Genomic DNA, 17,445 nt, shown 5'->3' on the forward strand with positions numbered 1-17,445 from the left:
TGTGTAGATGTGGAATTGCAGGCTGCTGTTAAGGGTGCGTGTATTGTGTTCAGCTGCAGTAAATTCCCTGCTGCAGGCACAGCTCTTTGGCCCACCTTCTCTATATGCCTCATACTGCAGGCAAGCTGCACCCCGAGGCACCTGATAAGCACTTGATGAATGGGAGAGGATGGGAGAATGGAGGGAGGATAGGATCAGAGAGGTGGGGAGGATCAGAGCAACCGGCATATAGCCGTTGGATTCTTATTCGCTAGAGAACGCGCACAACAGGCTACAATGCATAAGCGGGCTTCAGTTCTATGTGTTAGGTCCTTTCCGGTTCATCCTGCGTATTCTCAATGCATCTTCTCAATTGTGCCACATCAACTTGAGTTTTTGTTCTGATTGCGCCTGTCATTTTCTTATATCAATGACACAGATATGGTTCGTAGGTCAATGAATATAGCATCATCGAGTCGCTAGCTATCAACATAGGAAGCCTGGCAGAAACGGTGCCCAAGTGCCAGACAATTGAAGCAGTAAAATACTTGCTTCAACGTGTATACGCGTAGCCACCGCGGTAATCCTAGGCCCTCAACCATTTGCAGAGCCCGTAGATGATGATGCAGGGTCGAGCGTAATCCCGTGTTGTCCCTTCTCATACCGCCACCTCAATTGTACAGGGTGCGAAGCCAACGTAAAACCCCTCGTTCAGTTCGTCCATCGGCTTTCTTTCAGCGTGACGAAGCTCCTCGAGACAGTGATTCGTGTGCCAAAACTGGGAATTTTCGTCGTTTAGGCGCACTTTGCCCTCGGCGGCGCGATGGGTGCGGCGCAGGAGGAAGCTGCAGTGGGCGAGGTGCTCCTCGCGGGTGGTATAGACATGCTGCTCGGCCAAGGTCGGGCCGTTGGCGAGCAGGGCGAAGGCGGTCTCGTCACCAACGCGGTGTTGGCCCTCGACGTCCAGGAAGTACGGGTAGGCGCCGTAGCTGCGATTCGGACTGCTGACATATGCGCGGTACTCGGCCTCAGTCAGCGGATCCAGGCACGGCGGCGGAACCCAGTTGTGCGACAGCAGGTCGAAGGCGCAGCCGCGCATCTCGGCCTGTGCTGTCGTGTTGCCACAGGTCAATGTTTGCTTCTCGTAACGCACGGCGCGTGGCACCGGGTGCAGCGTGGTGCGCCAAGCCGTGATGACGGTGATCCAAAGGCACACTGCGGCGACGGCGAAAAGAACGGCTTCGCGGATCGTATGAAATCGTGAGGGACAAGGAGTATTCGTCAGCAACATCGCCTCCTGTTTCTCCATCTCCTCCTCTGTGAGTGATCGACATTCAGAGTCGACGTCGGCCCCTCGTAGGCGACTGTAGGCTAGACTCATTGTGCGTGGCCACATATCTCCGATCGCCATCAAAACATAATTTAGAAGTCAGTCAGGTGAAATTCGTAATGTATGAATTGATGAAAATGGGATTTGAACGCTTCAGGGACTGGAGCTTGGACTGGAGGACAGAGAGCCAGTCATATTGATGGTGATTGGGTTGAGTGTCAACTCCCAGTATTTGTCCTTCTGTCCTGCCTTAGAAGTTCTTCTATGCACCTCGGATTCGGTGCGGATAGAGTTCCATATACTCTCGGTCCGGCGAGGTTACATGCGCTCGGCCTCGGTAAAGCTTGCGGTGGGGTTGCGGAATATTGGTTATGCACGTCGGATATCTAGCATCTACCCTCATTCTGGACTAGAGTGTTTGCGCTGTCTTTGTATAGTTAAAGAATTTAAAACTACATGCATGTATACCTCGCTTTAGTCCTCTACTTCAAACTTCATTAACCAATGAAACATATGCCAGAACATGAGGTACTAACGGTTGTATTGCATCCACTAGCTCTCTTAGCAGTAGTAAATAACCCATCCCCTTTCCACTTCTTAACGATAAATTTCCACTGTAGATTGGCTATAGGAAAAGCAGCTAGCACAATACGCATACCATGGCCAGCTTCAACCCTATGAACCGAGTAACCGTAAATATCGAGCAACTTTTCGCAATCCCAAGGTCATTCGAATGCCATACTTTGTGAACCGCCTGTCTAATGTATCCCTGTGAGGATTAAGTGGTGCATAAATATTCAATTTCCCGGTATTCAAGTCTCCGAGGTCGTGTCCGCTATGGACACACCGCAGTAATTGGGCCAGGCGACAGATGATGACAAACCTCACTCAGCTTGGGTGGGAATGGACTAGGAGTGAAATGCCTGCCGTCTTGAGCTACAGGTAGTAAAGTAACAGCTACCGTCGCCCTTCGCAATGTTGGATGATTTGAGCTCACTCACTCGGAGGCAGCTGCTGATAACAGGTAAATTTCAAGCTTGTCCCGGAGCAATGGGTATAGAAGAGAAACAAGTGACTAATGCCTATCTTACGCATATTCCGCTTTCTTGGAAACCAAACTTGTGGCAGATGGCGTATATTCTTGTTGATGGTGACTGAAAACGAGTGCTTAACCGACATGCAAAATTTAATCTTCCACCTTTAGCACTTTTTGGGTGCTTCTATTATTTAAGCAGGACTGGATTGGCCTGAACTATCGTGAAAAGGGTAAGCATCAATAGGCAGAGCAGGCGAATTTAAGCCGGTAGGAATCTCTACTAAGGCTGCAGTGGTATACATTGAAACAAGTGTAGGCTTAAAATGTTTTTTGGCAACTCTATTACATGATCTGACCTATTTCATATCTCTTGTGCTATTTATAGGAGGTCCATGTGGTGGAACCGGAAAATCTGGCTCATAGTCCAGAATAGTATCAGCCAATTTCGGCGCAGGCCACCAGCTAGGGTTAGGAGATTGCTTGGGAACTCCACCATTGTCGTGAGTCTCTGCCCATTCGAGCAGTTTGTCGAAATTTCTACATTTGTGCATTGTGTTAAAGTCAGGATGCGGGCTGTGGTGGGTGAGTACCCAGTTGGACGTGACGGGCGTGACATCGCTCGCACACATCATGACTTGTCGGAGGTAATCGACACAGTGATCTAAAGTAAGATTGTAAGTTTCAGGCGACTATGTAGGTCTTTCAATCAGTATTAAATCCCAGACTTACCAACATGGTTGAACATCATCTTATCTGACACCTCGAATGTTCTCGGTAGGTTTTCCGGACGTGAGTAGTAGTCGGCATAGATTACTTTTCGGAGAAAGTCCTGCTTGCACAATCAGTAAGAGCATCACTTCAGATTAGCAGGTCACTCCTTACTAGGCAGTGAAGCTGATGGAAAACCTCAATCTCGACCATGATACCTCCGCCCTGTTCTTCGGGGTACGGTATGCCCGAGTGCGTCTTATTTAAGACCCCCCGGTATTTTTCAGGCATGGAAATTGGGTGGACTAGTCAAATTTCATGAGCGTAAGAATCTCGACAGCAAGGTATGAGCCAATGACCACTGACTTCGTCCAATTCGCTCCCATGCCTCATCGAGCTCGGGGCGCGGATGCCCCTTGTACACATTCTCAGTGCCTAGCTCCGCTACGAACTGATAGTCGTAATACTCGACTTCGTCCAGGAGAGGAGCTTCAACGGTCGAGTAAGTTACAGCATCTTAAACTTGACAATAACAACGGAGCACTCACAATAGCTGGAAGTCATCCGGATGCATTGTTTCTCAGTACATCCTTGTTTTGACCAATAACCTACCGCGCCACTTAACATGGAAACAATGATGGCGACTAGTCCGAATATGATCCGCTCCCGGACACTCATTGGTTTCGAGATTCGTTGCTTTGATCGTTGAGGAAACTCTCGGGCTATCGACGCCGGTTCACTTTCGTCTTCGCTTAGATCTTCATAGCCAAGAAGAGTCTTATGATTGGCTTCGAGGCTCGAGTGGCGGGTTTCAATAGGGAACCTCTTTGAGTCCTCCATGATGCAAAGGCTGGCAGGGAAATCGTCAAATTCTTGTTGTCTGCAGCATCTGAGCGCCGCAGGCTAATCATGTATTTGATATAGGTATACTAAGACCCACAATTGACTTGAGAACTGAAATATGTAAGCTTTGCCGGACCCCATCGAACCTTCCGGGTTGCAAGTCCGGCGTCTGAAGGTTGGCCAGTTAAAGAAAATAAAATATGTTTCTATTGCGCGGGATACAATAGTCAAGATACGCCCCAGATCAGTAGATCCGAGGAAGCGATTGATTCTGAAAGGCAGAGATCCCATAATGGTTTAGTCTTCGGAAGCGTCGGATTTGATCCAGGATGAGAGGTGCAAGGTGGTCCTGTATGATAATTAACCGACGTGCATACTATCGCAGGGGTCTCATGCACACTACATTCGGAAACCAGTTGCATATTTCAGCCATGATCGAGATTGGACGTAGCAGGCAAACGTCAAGCCTTGCGTCATTCACACGGAATCGTATTTTAGTTGTGCTGCTCTGTGATAAAAGGGATATAATCAAGAACAGAAACCTTTCCTAACTTATCGAGGTAGGCATATTACACAAACATACCGTGAACGAATCAACTATTAGAAAGACAATGTCTGGACTTCTCTTTCGATTGCATTGTCAGAGCGCGAGCGCGGCTCAAACTAAAACGCCAAAAAGTACCACGTATCAACAGCTCATCTATGCCAACTTTTGTGTTCTGTGATAATAATTTACCTCTTTTCGTATTCCATTTTCACCACGTAAACAGTGCGCTAATCTTCAACCGATGAGGTTCGATACTGAAACAAGCCATCCAGCGAACAACGTCAAACAAATAGGCCAATCATGCGTTTATTGATTCTATACAACAATACTTTTCTCATCCATATTAGATTTCTTTTGGATCCAATCCATTAAATGTGGGTTTGCAACTACGGAGAGCCCCGATGTCATTACACATGCCTTCAGCGCTCTCATTGCTGTTTTCCTTACTGAAATTTCTGTTCAAAATGTAAAAGTTCCGAAATGGTCGGAAATCAAAATCAAATTCTGTGAATTTTCTCTCGATTCCAGCTACCGACTGCTCTACATATAGCGCAGAACTTCTCAAACCCTACAAGGCTGTCCGCTTGGAATGGACACAGCCACCCTCAACACCACCGCAATACCTCCGCGTAACCGTGCGAATGCGAACTAAGACGAGTAACAATACCAGTTTATTCTGCTGACTCAAGACTTGAGAGCTTCTGCGTCCGTTGGAAGTGGTGAACCAATCGGTATCCTACGAAAGCAACTGAACCAGCGTTTAATCGTACTTCTCCTTGTCAGGGATCACGATGTCAAGACTGGCCCGCTTGTCGTACTTCTCCTTGTCAGGGATGACAGTATCGACCTCAAAACGCTTGTCGTACTTCTCCTTGTCGGGAATTACGGTATCGACATCGAAACGCTTGTCGTACTTCTCTTTGTCGGGGATGACAGTATCGACCTCAAAACGCTTGTCGTACTTCTCCTTGTCGGGGATGACAGTATCGACCTCAAAACGCTTGTCGTACTTCTCCTTGTCGGGAATTACGGTATCGACATCGAAACGCTTGTCGTACTTCTCTTTGTCGGGGATGACAGTATCGACCTCAAAACGCTTGTCGTACTTCTCCTTGTCGGGGATGACAGTATCGACCTCGAAACGCTTGTCGTACTTCTCCTTATCGGGGATCACGGTGTCTATCTCTTCATGGCGTTTGCTTTGTCCAGGGACAACCGTATTGCTAGAAAAAGTTTCATAAGCCCCTGATGAAGACCATATTACCCCAAGGACTTACAGGTGATTGACTGGAAGAGCTACAGACACGGCAGTGGTGGCTAAAGCGGTGACAACAAAGATCCTGGAGAAATGCATGGTGGAATCGGAGAAATTATTTTTCGTTTTTAAAATGATGTATGTGTTTTGATTGCGGTTGCGGTGTGATCCGTATCCTGCTCAGTTGAGAAGCGAGTGATCGTTTTTTATACAAATCAAAATGTTACTTGCTCCATTGAAGATCTATATATCCAGCCTCCGTATTTTGATACAGCACATGTATGCGAGTACTTGATCCGATTACACCAGTGGCATGTTCCCGAAATAGAGGTCCCGTGCTAAACAGCATACTACCCTGTCTAACTTGATTTCGTCGGACTCGGAATGTGATAAGCAGTCAAATACCGGGACAGGCGCACTCGGACCGGCCTTGAAAGCAGGTAGATTTCCAATCCATAGCCGGTTTGATCAATGCCGCTCGGATTACAGGTCAATTTTCCGAACTGAATTCCGAAGAGAGACCGGTTATTGTTTGTGGATGCAGGCGAAGGGATTAAACCCCAGAGCTTGGTACCATTGACAAACAATTCAACATCTTTCGTTTATTTTACCCATACGGATAATTGACTTTTCTCTCCCAGGCTCAAACTCCAGGCGGAATCAGCACACAGCCTATCTCCTTACTGTTGATCAAGATCATACGGTTAACGGAATTGTACTCCTGGCGCTCCGCTCGAAATCTACGTACACACCAAGGTATGAATATGGAACAAAGCCATACCGATCCTATGTCCTTTTTTTTTTTTTTTTAATTAATTTTGTTCTACATTTGATGCCCAAATCCTTAACATATTTGTTTCATTGCACAGATCACACAGAAGGCACTTTACAACCGCCTAATCATATTGTGAGAGACGCATATTGGGTCTCAAATTCGACATCGCTGTGTTAAAGGTCCCATAGCCTGCCAGACAACCATGAACAGCTGGGTAACTGTCCCTGCTGGCAGACAGTTCACGCAGGGTACTTCACTGGATGACTGGCCATACCGGCTCACGAAGCTCACTCCCGCCCAAAAGCATGAACGCCGCATACTGCTTGACCGATACGGAGTTTATGCACAAATTTCAAGCCTTTTACCGATTGTCATTTTTCTTCTATTAAGACTCGCACAGCTAATCGTCTTGAAGACGAGGAGCAGAACTGGTATCCATTCTGCGGTGGAATTTGCAGAAAAGTTGAAAAAGAAGAGCGGGCTTGCTCCCAACTCACGGTCGGCGACAGTTCGCCAGGGTCTCTGGTGGCTGCGCGATGATATTAAGCTTGCTGGCCATAATATAGGTCGGAGGTACCAGTGGACTTTTGGTACCATTTGGACAATCTGGCTTTTGGTTTTGTGTGTGAACGAGACTGGTAATGGTGAGTAAGAATTATCTGAATAGGTTAAGACGTTATTGAGCAACTGTCATTTCACCCCGTCTCCCCACAAAATGCCGCTGATCATCAACGCTATGGATCTTCTCGCTAAAAACGATTAGACTACTCTCACCTTACCAGGAGATTAGGCGCTGTAGGTACCTCGCAGCTGCCCTTGCAATATCTTCTGGCGTCGAAACGCCTCAACCCTGTGGCATGGGCCTTTCGTACATCCCATGAAGGCATCAATGGATGGCATCGAATGTTGGGATACATCATCTACGGCATCCTTGCTCTGCATGGTGTTTTTTACATCAATTATTATATTCAAGTCGGTGGCCTTGGTCACGCATTCACCCGTCCTGTGCCGGTTCTTGGCATGCTGGGATTGTTGGGCATGACGCTTCTCAGCGCCACGACCTCGTCGATGATCCGGCGCTTTTCCTACCGCATCTTTATCTTCACACATATCTTCGTTGCCTATACCTTGCCTCTAATCATTTGGTTTCATACGCCGCACGGCAGGACCTTCACGATAGAGGTCTTCTTGATGCTTATCGCCAATTTGGCGGCGCGGCGGTTAAATATCTTCACAGCTACAGCAAATATCGACATGGTTCCTGGCACAGATCTCATAAAAATAGTGCTCAAGGTTCCTGTTAATAAGTTAACACCCTTCACGACATTCCCCGCTCCACACGTATATTTAAGCCTTCCACCTGCATCACGACCAAGCCGAAGTCCTCTTTCATGGTCCTATATCCGTTTCAACTTTATGCACAACCCCTTTACGGTAGCCTCGGTAAGTGAGGAGACAGGGACATTAACACTTGTAGCACGTCGGATGACGGGACTTGTAACCAACAGGCTCGCCAGCCTACAATCTCTAGACACGCAGGTTGCTGTCAATATTGATGGGCCTTATGGCACGGCAGCATATTTCCCCAATCTGGCCGGAAGTCAATTTCACAAGGTCCTTCTCGTGGCAGGAGGCGTTGGTGCAACCTTCATAATGCCATTGTACGAGCACATTCTAAGCGAAAATCCATCGGCACAAGTCCAAATGGTCTGGGCTGTTAAGCACCCTAGTGAGGCGGCCTGGCCCGTTCTGAGAAGCGGGGAAAAGGTTCACAACGACGGCAAGATTCGCCTGTTCCTCACATGTGGCGGAAGAGAGTCTTCCAGTATGGCGATGAATTCCTCGCGTAAGCTCTTCACCGTGGGCGTAGACAGCAATCAATCTCTCTAACAATAGTCCTGCAGAAAATTTTGGCCGGCCAGATTTACAAAGCATCGTAAACGAGGTGTTCCAACAGCACGAAAATGATCGGGTCGCTGTGGTCGTTTGTGGGCCTGTACAAATGGCTCGGGACTTGAGGCAAGCCGTCAACATCTGGGTCGAATTGGGAAGGGATGTTTGGTTTCACAACGAAAGCTTCAGTTGGTGAGACGTGCAAGTTCGATGGATAAGGGATGAAATCGACTAGCCTGAGGTGCCAAACCATCTGCATTGACCGGCGAGAACTAAATTCATTGCTCGGCTCCATCTGCAAAAGGCAGAGGTAGAACAAAGATGTCGTATGTTTGGAGTATGATTGGTAGCTGGCAATGTACAAAACTTTACATGCACACACACAACACCTCAATCTAGATCAAACGAAGACATAATAACTATACAAAACTGGCCATGTCATTACCAATTTCCACCTCTTGGCTAACATCGCCCAACGCAACATTCGATAACCGCTACGAATATCTTCACTGGGGTTACAGCTATGGTAACCCGCCGCATCGACCACCAAGAGGGTAATAAATTGTCGGTATTGAACCGTGGCTAATATGATCCCAGGTGCATGGAGCTTGTGGGACCGGAATCGGATCATCGGATCGTGAAGACTGGGGGGATGTTGGCAGATTGGCACGGATAAGCCACTAACCAATAAAACGGGGTGATGTTAGGCGCAGCTGAGAGATTGGATTCCGAGAGTGGGACTATTTTAAAAGTACCAACTTTTCGGAACACGAGTAAACTTACTCACTCTCATCAGCAGCTTGTGCTCTACTTCACCGTTTCTGTTCCCCAGTCGTACAGAAATAAACTCGAAAACTATCCTTCGTTTTCCTTCCAAGTCATGGCTCCTGCAACCAATTACCTCATTAAAGGCTGCACCGTTGCTGACAGCGATGAGCTGACCCGCAACAACATCCCCGCCTTCTGGGCAGATCCGCACTGGAGATTGGCTTGGCGCCATCGGACCCTCGAGTACCACATTTCCCAGGTGGCCAAGCGCACACCGCGGAACCTATTGGGCGATCCGGAAACAAAACGACAACAGAAAGCCGTTGATCCTGATACCGGGCGTATCGTGGGCTTCGCCCGCTGGTATCTCCCCGCCTCACACGCGAAGAAAGCCGACGGCGCACCGGTGTGGCCTGACGCCGTGGTCCCGGCCGTTAGCGCAGAGAAAGAAGCCGAGATTCAGCGTGTGGCCAAGACAACTCACTGGGACCCGAACGAGGAATCGGATGAGCTACTTATCCCCATCCGCGAGGCAAAAGAGGGAATTCTAGGGAAGCAGCCTTATATGCGTATGTCAGAATTATTCCTCCAGCTAATCCTTTCTAATAATCCTTAACAGGCCTAGATTACCTGGCTGTCCATCCAAACAATCAAGGTAAGGGAATCGGCACTGCATTAGTACAGGCTGGCATGAGACAGGCTGAAGAATTGGGATTGGATATCTTCATTCATGCCATGCAAGCCGGGGTTGGGGTGTATAAGCGGCTTGGGTTCAATGTTGAAAAGGAATTCTTCCAGGACGATACCAAGTATGGTGGTAATGGCGAAGTCTATACCGCGCTTATGGTGTACAGACAGAAAGTCAAACCCGAACTACCTTTATAGAATAGAAACATGCAGTACTGTACACATTCCAAAGTTGAAGTGGCATATTTCTCAAGCGGTCTAGGCCAGCATTTATGTCTTCCCTCATCAAAGCAGGCAACCGCTTTCTATACACAGGAGGAAGTCTGGGATTTAAGCTTGTTCACCCACAGCCTGAATTGAAATGCATTTTAGATTGCGTATAACAGTAAGCCGTTTATGAAACAGTATCTTTCCGATTCCGATTCCTTTTGATAAGAATGGTTGCGGACGTCTCCGCTTCAACTAGTTACCGCGATCCAGAATGCATCTTTGGTGCGCGTTATTGATTAAACAAGTTATATATAAACCATGGCGACCGATCAGCTGGTGCACACTACAAAAGCTTTGCATGCCGACCCTAAGCCATTATCACGCGATGCAGCTCAGACATCTTCTCGTCGCGACTCTTTGTGTTTTTGCCTTGGAGGCCACATCCATTGCCACTGCCAACTCAGGTCACGATGGCATGAGCCTGAAGGGCAGACGCAAAGTTCCCGCCACTCATGTACTTCATGAACGCCAGAATGCCCACTGGGAAACGCGGTGGGCGAAAGGAGGCAGAGTTCCAGCTCAAACACTGTTTCCGGTACGAATTGGTCTCATGCAAAGCAACTTAGAGGTCGGAGCACGTCATCTACAGACCATGTAAGCAGTCCCGCAACACATCCTCAAAACGTCCTAATTATAACCGAAAAAAACTTCAGCTCGGACCCATCGTCGCCAGATTACGGAAAACACATGACTGCAGAACAGGTCATTGAGATGTTTGCTCCTTCTAAAACGGCCGTAGAGGCTGTGCAAGGATGGCTTGTAGGTGCCGGATTTGCCGCGGAATCCATAACCCTTTCGGCCAATAAACAGTGGATCCAATTCGATGCGCATGCTGAGAAGGTGGAGGATCTCTTACTCGCCGACTTCTTCGAGTACGAGCACCTCGCCTCCGGTAGCAAGACGGTCGCTGTTGACGGGTACCATGTGCCTCTCGGACTGAGAGAGTACATTGATTACATTACTCCCGGTGTCAGACTGCGGCCAGATTCTAGCCGACGGAAGAAAAGCAAGCGTAGCAAAACACGAGTGGAGTCTCTCCGGAAGCCAGGGTTGAAGCCGATCTATCCGCGCTCCAACAAGGAAACCGTTGGTGATGAGAGGTCGGCTATCACTAGCCTTCCAGACCCCTTGAACGCTAGCACCTGTGATGCATACCTTACCACCGCCTGCATCAGGGCACAATATGGCATCCCTAACAACACGCTCGCTGCAGCCGGGAATGAACTCGGTATTTTTGAAGGGGTGGGTATCCACTATAGCCAGAAGGATCTCGATACCTTCTTCTCCACCCTTCACCCGTACATCCCACCCGGCACGTATCCCGAGGAACGATTGATCGACGGAGCCATTGGCGCTGTGGAGGCCATTCCAGGCCGTAGTCAGTCAGATGCGGGGACCGAGTCGGACATGGACATCGAGGCGGCCTGGCCCTTGATTTGGCCGCAGAAGACTGTGCTTTTCCAAACCGACGATGAGTACTATGAAGCCAACCAAACCGCTGCCGATACGCCCTACCTCGGTTTTTGGAACACTTTCTTCGACGCCATTGACGGCTCATATTGTAGCCTCTCGGCCTACAACGAGACGGGTGACTGCACCGAGCCGGATTGTCTGGACCCCGTCTACCCAGATCCCAATCCGGGCGGATACAAAGGCCAGTTGCAATGCGGTGTATACCAGCCTACTAAAGTGATATCCATATCATACAGCGGAGGCGAATCGGATCTTCCTGCCTCCTACCTGAAACGCCAGTGCCACGAGATCATGAAGCTGGCCCTGCAGGGCGTCACAGTGGTCCAGTCAACTGGCGATTACGGGGTTGCTTCCTACCCGGGGGATTTCGGCCATGAGAGTGGCTGCGCGGGTCCCGATGGCACCGTCTTCTACCCGTCCACCGATGCGACGTGTCCCTATGTCCTGGCTGTCGGCTCGACGCAACTCAATCACATCGGGAATGACACTTATTACGAGTCGTCCAGCTCCTCCAGCGGTGGGGGCTTCTCCAACTACTTCGACGCCCCCTGGTGGCAGAAGCGCGCCGTCTCCACATACTTCGACGAGGTCACCAACCTCAACTTCACGGGATATGAGAACCCGGGTGCCAACTTCAGCGACGTGGGCAACGGGGTCTACAGGACCGGCGGTCGCGGGTATCCGGACGTGTCCGCCATTGGCCGGCACTATTTGACTTTCGCTGGGGGCCGCTGGACCCGCACGAGCGGGACATCACTTTCTGCGCCCATCTGGGCCGCCGTACTGACGCTTATCAATGAGCGACGTCTCGCCGCTAACAAGAGCACTGTTGGTTTTGTTCATCCAATCTTGGTATGAACTACTCGTTGGCCTAAGAATGGAGTATATGTATAATGCTAAATCGTGTTTTCAGTACGCCCATCCAGAGGTGTTCACCGACATCACTGAGGGATCCAATCCCGGATGCAATTCATCCGGCTTCCTCGCGTCTAAAGGATGGGACCCTGTCAGTGGTCTTGGGTGAGTTATTTACCCACCCCTCGCCAACAGCCTGTCATCGACATTGGCTTGCTAAAGACTCACAGAACACCCATGTTCCCTCAACTGGTGAATCTTTTCCTCGGCTTATGATGGTATCACCCTGGGTTCCGATAGACGAAGGATTCAGGCATCACTGCATGTTGCGAACCTTGCCCCATGGCGGAGATTGAGCTAACAAGTCTTGATATTGCGACGATGACGGGTGATCTTTTAGGAAGGTGGTTTATTAGGAAGGTGATCTTTCCCACCAAGAAACCAGGAAAGAATTGCATCATCGACAGTTGCAGTGCGGAGAAGTAGGCACTGGCTAATTGAGCAAGGAGACTATCTATGACACGGAAGTAGGAAAATATACTTTTGGCTGGTTGGGTCCGTGCATACTATTTACTGCAATCATCGCATCTGGTAGGATGGAATTTCTTGCAACCAACAAGTCTTTAGCTGTATGACTCAGTGTCTTGCATATTTATCATCAATGTCGCCGATTGTCTTGTTGGAACACCGGACGGGCGATCCCAAGTAGGTTGAAAGCCCGGTTGTAACTCCACTCCTTTCTGCTCGGAACCCCTCTGTCAAACCGATTGGACCTATTTACCCTAGACCACGGTCATCGCACGGTAAAGAACCACGACCCCGCGCGCTTATTGTCCTTAGCCTCTATTTTAGTCGGCCTAATACAAGTGGCAGTTTCGCTTGCTGCGATCGTTTTCTTGGCATCTAGATCCTCGTTGCAAATCTCTTGGCTTCCGGGTACCCTGGGCATTGCTACAGACTATCTTTTAATTGAGTCTCTTAGTACGACAACTTCAAACCCAGTCAGGCGAACTCCGCCAGAATCCTGGTCAGGGCGCTGGAATAGGGCTGGAAAAATGCGCAAAGCCATAACCCGTCGCAGAGGTGCCTGTGGTCGTTGTCGTGCTCGCAAAGTACGCTGTCTGTCTTCTGCTGGCCCGATGCATCCCACTAGGTGACGAGCTGACTGTTTACAGGTGACGGAAACCGTTCATGCAGGGAATGCGAGGTCTCTTTAACCCATAACTTTGGCAAAGTTAACGAGCACTAACTAGAACTCAAGCGACTTGGCTACAAGTGCGAATACCGTCTAGATGCCCAGCACCGGCGGGCGTCTACAAATGGCCCCGATCTTCCAACCCCCGTCTCCGTAACACAGCCACGAAGTTCGAACGATGATAATCCGTATTCACCACAACTATCGGATTTGGGAAAGTCCGCGCCTAATCTCGACCTCAAACTACAAAACACCATAACCGTCTCCAGTACAGCGATAGCCACAGCCGCTATTCATGCGGAGGATGATAATCGACTCCTTTCGTCTGGCCAATCTGAAAACTTTCCCGATTTAGAGTTAGACTTTGATGCAGTCTTCAACGGGTATTATAGCTCCGATACTGTTATCCAGTGGCCCGCACATGCGGCAGCTGTCAGCCCTGAATTGCCACCTTCTGATTATACGCCATTGACAAACGAGTCTCTCAACACCATGCACCAACTGGGTGCTCTTCTCCATTCGCCTCTAGGCTTCGGGGAGACCTCATCCGCGCCATTTGGCTCTACCAGCTCAGCGAGTCAGCCTACGTGCCGTTTTTCTGATGATGAATTCCATTCACACGATACAAGAAAGCACATCAGAAGAGGTACGTGAAAATGTCTTGGCTGAAATCCTGACTGTGTCTAAGAATCTGTAGATAGAACCAGGCAAAACAGCTTGATAAAGGATGGTATAATCTTAGATATCCAAGACCATTGCAGTCGACGGCGTGGTCCGCGTAGCCCAGACTTACACCGGACTTTTAAGAGTCTGATGTTAGAACCCATCCGGATCTATCCTGAAGTCAACCAGGAGACTGTTACCGAGAACCAATGCAACCTCAAGGTAAATCGGTTGTTCGCGTTCGACTGCGTTGATGGTAAGAATAGTCCTTCTTTCGTACTTCCGCCCCTTGTTAGACGGAGCAACACGACTGACTTGTCGAAGCATGTTTGAAAGATCCGCAAGGGTAAGTTTACATGTACAAGGATCCTGTATTAATTGCTAATGCTATTTTCAGCGTCTCTACTTTTCTTGACCGAGTCACCCTGGAGCACGCTATGCGCAAGATGTTGGAACACCCAACACCGTCCTGTTCTCAACATCCCTTGGCGGCCATGACCCTGGCACTGGGTATGCATCTTCTCAACTCCGAGGCTGGTCGAGATGCACTATCTGCGGCGTCCGCTTCCAACCCTCTGGTTCGGTTTAACGACATTCTAAGATCAAGGACGAAGCTGTTGGGGAAAACCTTTTCACTATGTAATTTTCAGGCAAGTTTAATACTAATGTAGTACCAAAGAATCTTACAGTTAATAATCATTCAAGGTTCTCGTCACAATGGTACACATCCTTGCAATCTTGTACATGTGGTGCAGACACTGACTGACATTCCGTGACATGATCTTAGGCTTATTTTGCAACGCTTCTTGGACTGGACGAGGCCGCTAGTGTCCTTTCCCAGTGTGTTCACTACGCCCAGACGATGCGCCTGAACAGAAGTTGTGCCATGGACGAGTTATGCGAGACAGCAAACAGTCGGCAGCAGGGTCGGAGAGCCTTCTGGTTTCTCTCTTCTTTGGAAAAGATATTCTGTCTGCGTGCAGAGACATTCCCGGTAAAGTCCCTCAGCCGTTCCCCCTTACCTCTTCGGATATTGTTGTGGTCGGTGTTATATTGACCGAAAATAAATTGAAAGGCTCTCGATGAAGACTTCGTGGATTACTCACCGCCAGAGCCCGAGGACGCGCCAAATGAGACCAGCTGGTTGCTGGTTCGCTGTCAGTACGGCAGTCTCTGTTCGTCCATCTTACGAGAGTGCTACAGCCAACGATCGCTCCAGCGTCCCAACCCCAGTTCTGTGGCAAACCTGGAAGAGCAGCTGCAGGACTGGGTCTGGTTGCTTCCCCCCGGGCTGCAGCCCACGGAATGCTCAGCCGCCGAATTGGCCGTGACAAGTCCGCAGGAGCGCAGGATTCGGCTCCGAATCTTCTTTCAATACCACGAAGCGCTTCTAACCATCCACAGCCGGCGGTGGTCCCACTGCTCATCTGACGTTCCCAACCCCTACTCAAGCAGTGACCAGAAACGCGGGTGGTTAGTCAGGAAGATTCTGGTCGTTGGTGGGCAGCTTACTGCGTCGGATGTGCGTTCCGATCCGTGAGTTCCCACACGTCTCTTCCTTTATGCTCTGAGAGTCGGAGGATTCGGGCTGTTCTGATATTCCACACAGAACCCTCTACAGGCTGATGTGCATGGCTACCTGCAGCCTCGTAGCTTCCACGATCCGAAATCCTAGCGATCGAAGCGATCTTTCCTACCTTGCGATGGCCGCTGGATTCTTCGGGCGCATGTCCTTCGGTGACATTGAAGGGCCACTCGAGGAGGTCATGGAGATTCTGAGAATAGCGCAGCAGTCTGTCAAGGAGAATCAAACACAGAAGACAGGCGGCGAAGGGAAAAGTAGCAGCCTGAGGTCGGTGGCACACTGGTAGTGCTTCCCTGGAGGTACTCATTGGACTGGCTTGTGGACACTTTACAGGAAGCGTACTCCGCAGTCTAATCAAACTTCTAGGGTTCGGCGAAAATAACTGCTCACCGCATTTCCCTCAGTCAGTAATAAATTGGAAGGCGGCTCTGCCAGCAAAGTACGATTTCATTGGTCATGACACAGTGGTGTCTACGTGGTTCGGTTGAGATGAAGACATCAAACCGTGGATCCACGTTGTTTTTCGAGGAGCAAACGCATTATCTTCTGGGCACTGTGATGTTTTCATTGTTTTCAATCTTCGTAAGTATTGATACGATTCCAAGACTCGACATTACGATGTAGCACAGCAACCAACAACAACTGGCTTAAAAGTTACCATGCTACAGCAGGAAAAAGCAGACGGGGGCGGTAGCCAAAGTCCAGCCGTCCCTGCGGAAACCTATCACCTAAGATAATGTTGTCACGACTTGATCCGTGAGCGAGACGCTCAAGTTCACGCTCCAGGGTGTCGAAAACACATGCCAGCGGAAAACGTAACCGAATATTTGCTCTTAGACAGCCTCTGAGGCGTTGCAAGCATGGGTTTGTTGTTGGTGCCGACTTTGCCGCGGAAACCATAACCATTTCGGCCAGTAGACAGTAGATCAAATTCATTACGCATGTTAAGAAGCTGGAAGGTGGTCTTGGTCGCCGACTTCTTCGAGTACGAGCACCTTGCCTTCGGCAGCAACCCGGTTGCTGTAGACGAGTGCCATTTGCCTCTCGGACTGAGAAGCACATGGACTGTTCGTTGTACCTTACTCCTGGTGTCAGGCTGCGGCCAGGTTTTAGCCCACAGATTAAATCCAAGTGTGGTAAAACAAAAGTGAGTGAAGTTTTTCCGGAAGCCCGGACTGAAGCCGATCTATCCGTCTTACAACAAGGAAACCGTTGCTGATGAAAAGTCGGCTATCATTTATCACTAGCCTTCCAAACCCCCTGAACGCTAGGGCCAATGCGGCCGCAAAGATCTCACAGGGAACGGAAGAATTATGTTTTAGGTCACGTCCAGATAAGGTAAGATAAGCGGACCACTCTACTCCGTACAGGATCTAGTGATCGACCAGCCAGTAGAGGTTGTATTTGTGAGATTGATCGATTCAATAAGTACCATTACTTAAACCTTTTGGACCGGTAATATAATTATTCTAATATTGTTTTGCTATAATACAATGTAAATGGCACGCCAGCACTTAAGAGTAAAGAGGGAGTATACGGTTAGTGTCATAGGACGCGGGGCTTAGCTTACGTGGTCTCTTGCA

The 17,445-nt window shown here is 49.2% G+C and overlaps 3 protein-coding genes across 3 annotated transcripts; 1 reads left to right on the top strand and 2 right to left on the bottom strand.

Moving 5' to 3' along the window:
- Positions 1–637: 637 nt before the first annotated feature.
- On the bottom strand, positions 638–1,360 carry EsH8_V_001006 (uncharacterized protein; the record flags this gene model as incomplete). Its single annotated transcript, XM_083273522.1, has 1 exon — positions 638–1,360. One exon carries the CDS (start codon positions 1,358–1,360, stop codon positions 638–640), a length of 723 nt encoding a protein of 240 aa, XP_083126237.1.
- Positions 1,361–5,203: 3,843 nt separating this feature from the next.
- On the bottom strand, positions 5,204–5,797 carry EsH8_V_001007 (uncharacterized protein; the record flags this gene model as incomplete). Its single annotated transcript, XM_083273523.1, has 2 exons — positions 5,204–5,666; positions 5,721–5,797. 2 exons carry the CDS (start codon positions 5,795–5,797, stop codon positions 5,204–5,206), a joined length of 540 nt encoding a protein of 179 aa, XP_083126238.1.
- A 3,449-nt stretch (positions 5,798–9,246) lies between these two features.
- On the top strand, positions 9,247–12,588 carry EsH8_V_001008 (uncharacterized protein; the record flags this gene model as incomplete). The annotated part of the gene is made up of 5 exons (XM_083273524.1): positions 9,247–9,703; positions 9,754–9,951; positions 10,789–10,850; positions 10,902–12,416; positions 12,478–12,588. The coding sequence occupies 5 exons, from the start codon at positions 9,247–9,249 to the stop codon at positions 12,586–12,588; spliced, it is 2,343 nt and encodes a 780-aa protein (XP_083126239.1).
- Positions 12,589–17,445: the final 4,857 nt, after the last annotated feature.

The sequence above is a fragment of the Colletotrichum jinshuiense genome, chromosome 5 (genome assembly GCF_051148585.1).
Source record: "Colletotrichum jinshuiense chromosome 5, complete sequence".
NCBI classification, from domain to species: domain Eukaryota; kingdom Fungi; phylum Ascomycota; class Sordariomycetes; order Glomerellales; family Glomerellaceae; genus Colletotrichum; species Colletotrichum jinshuiense.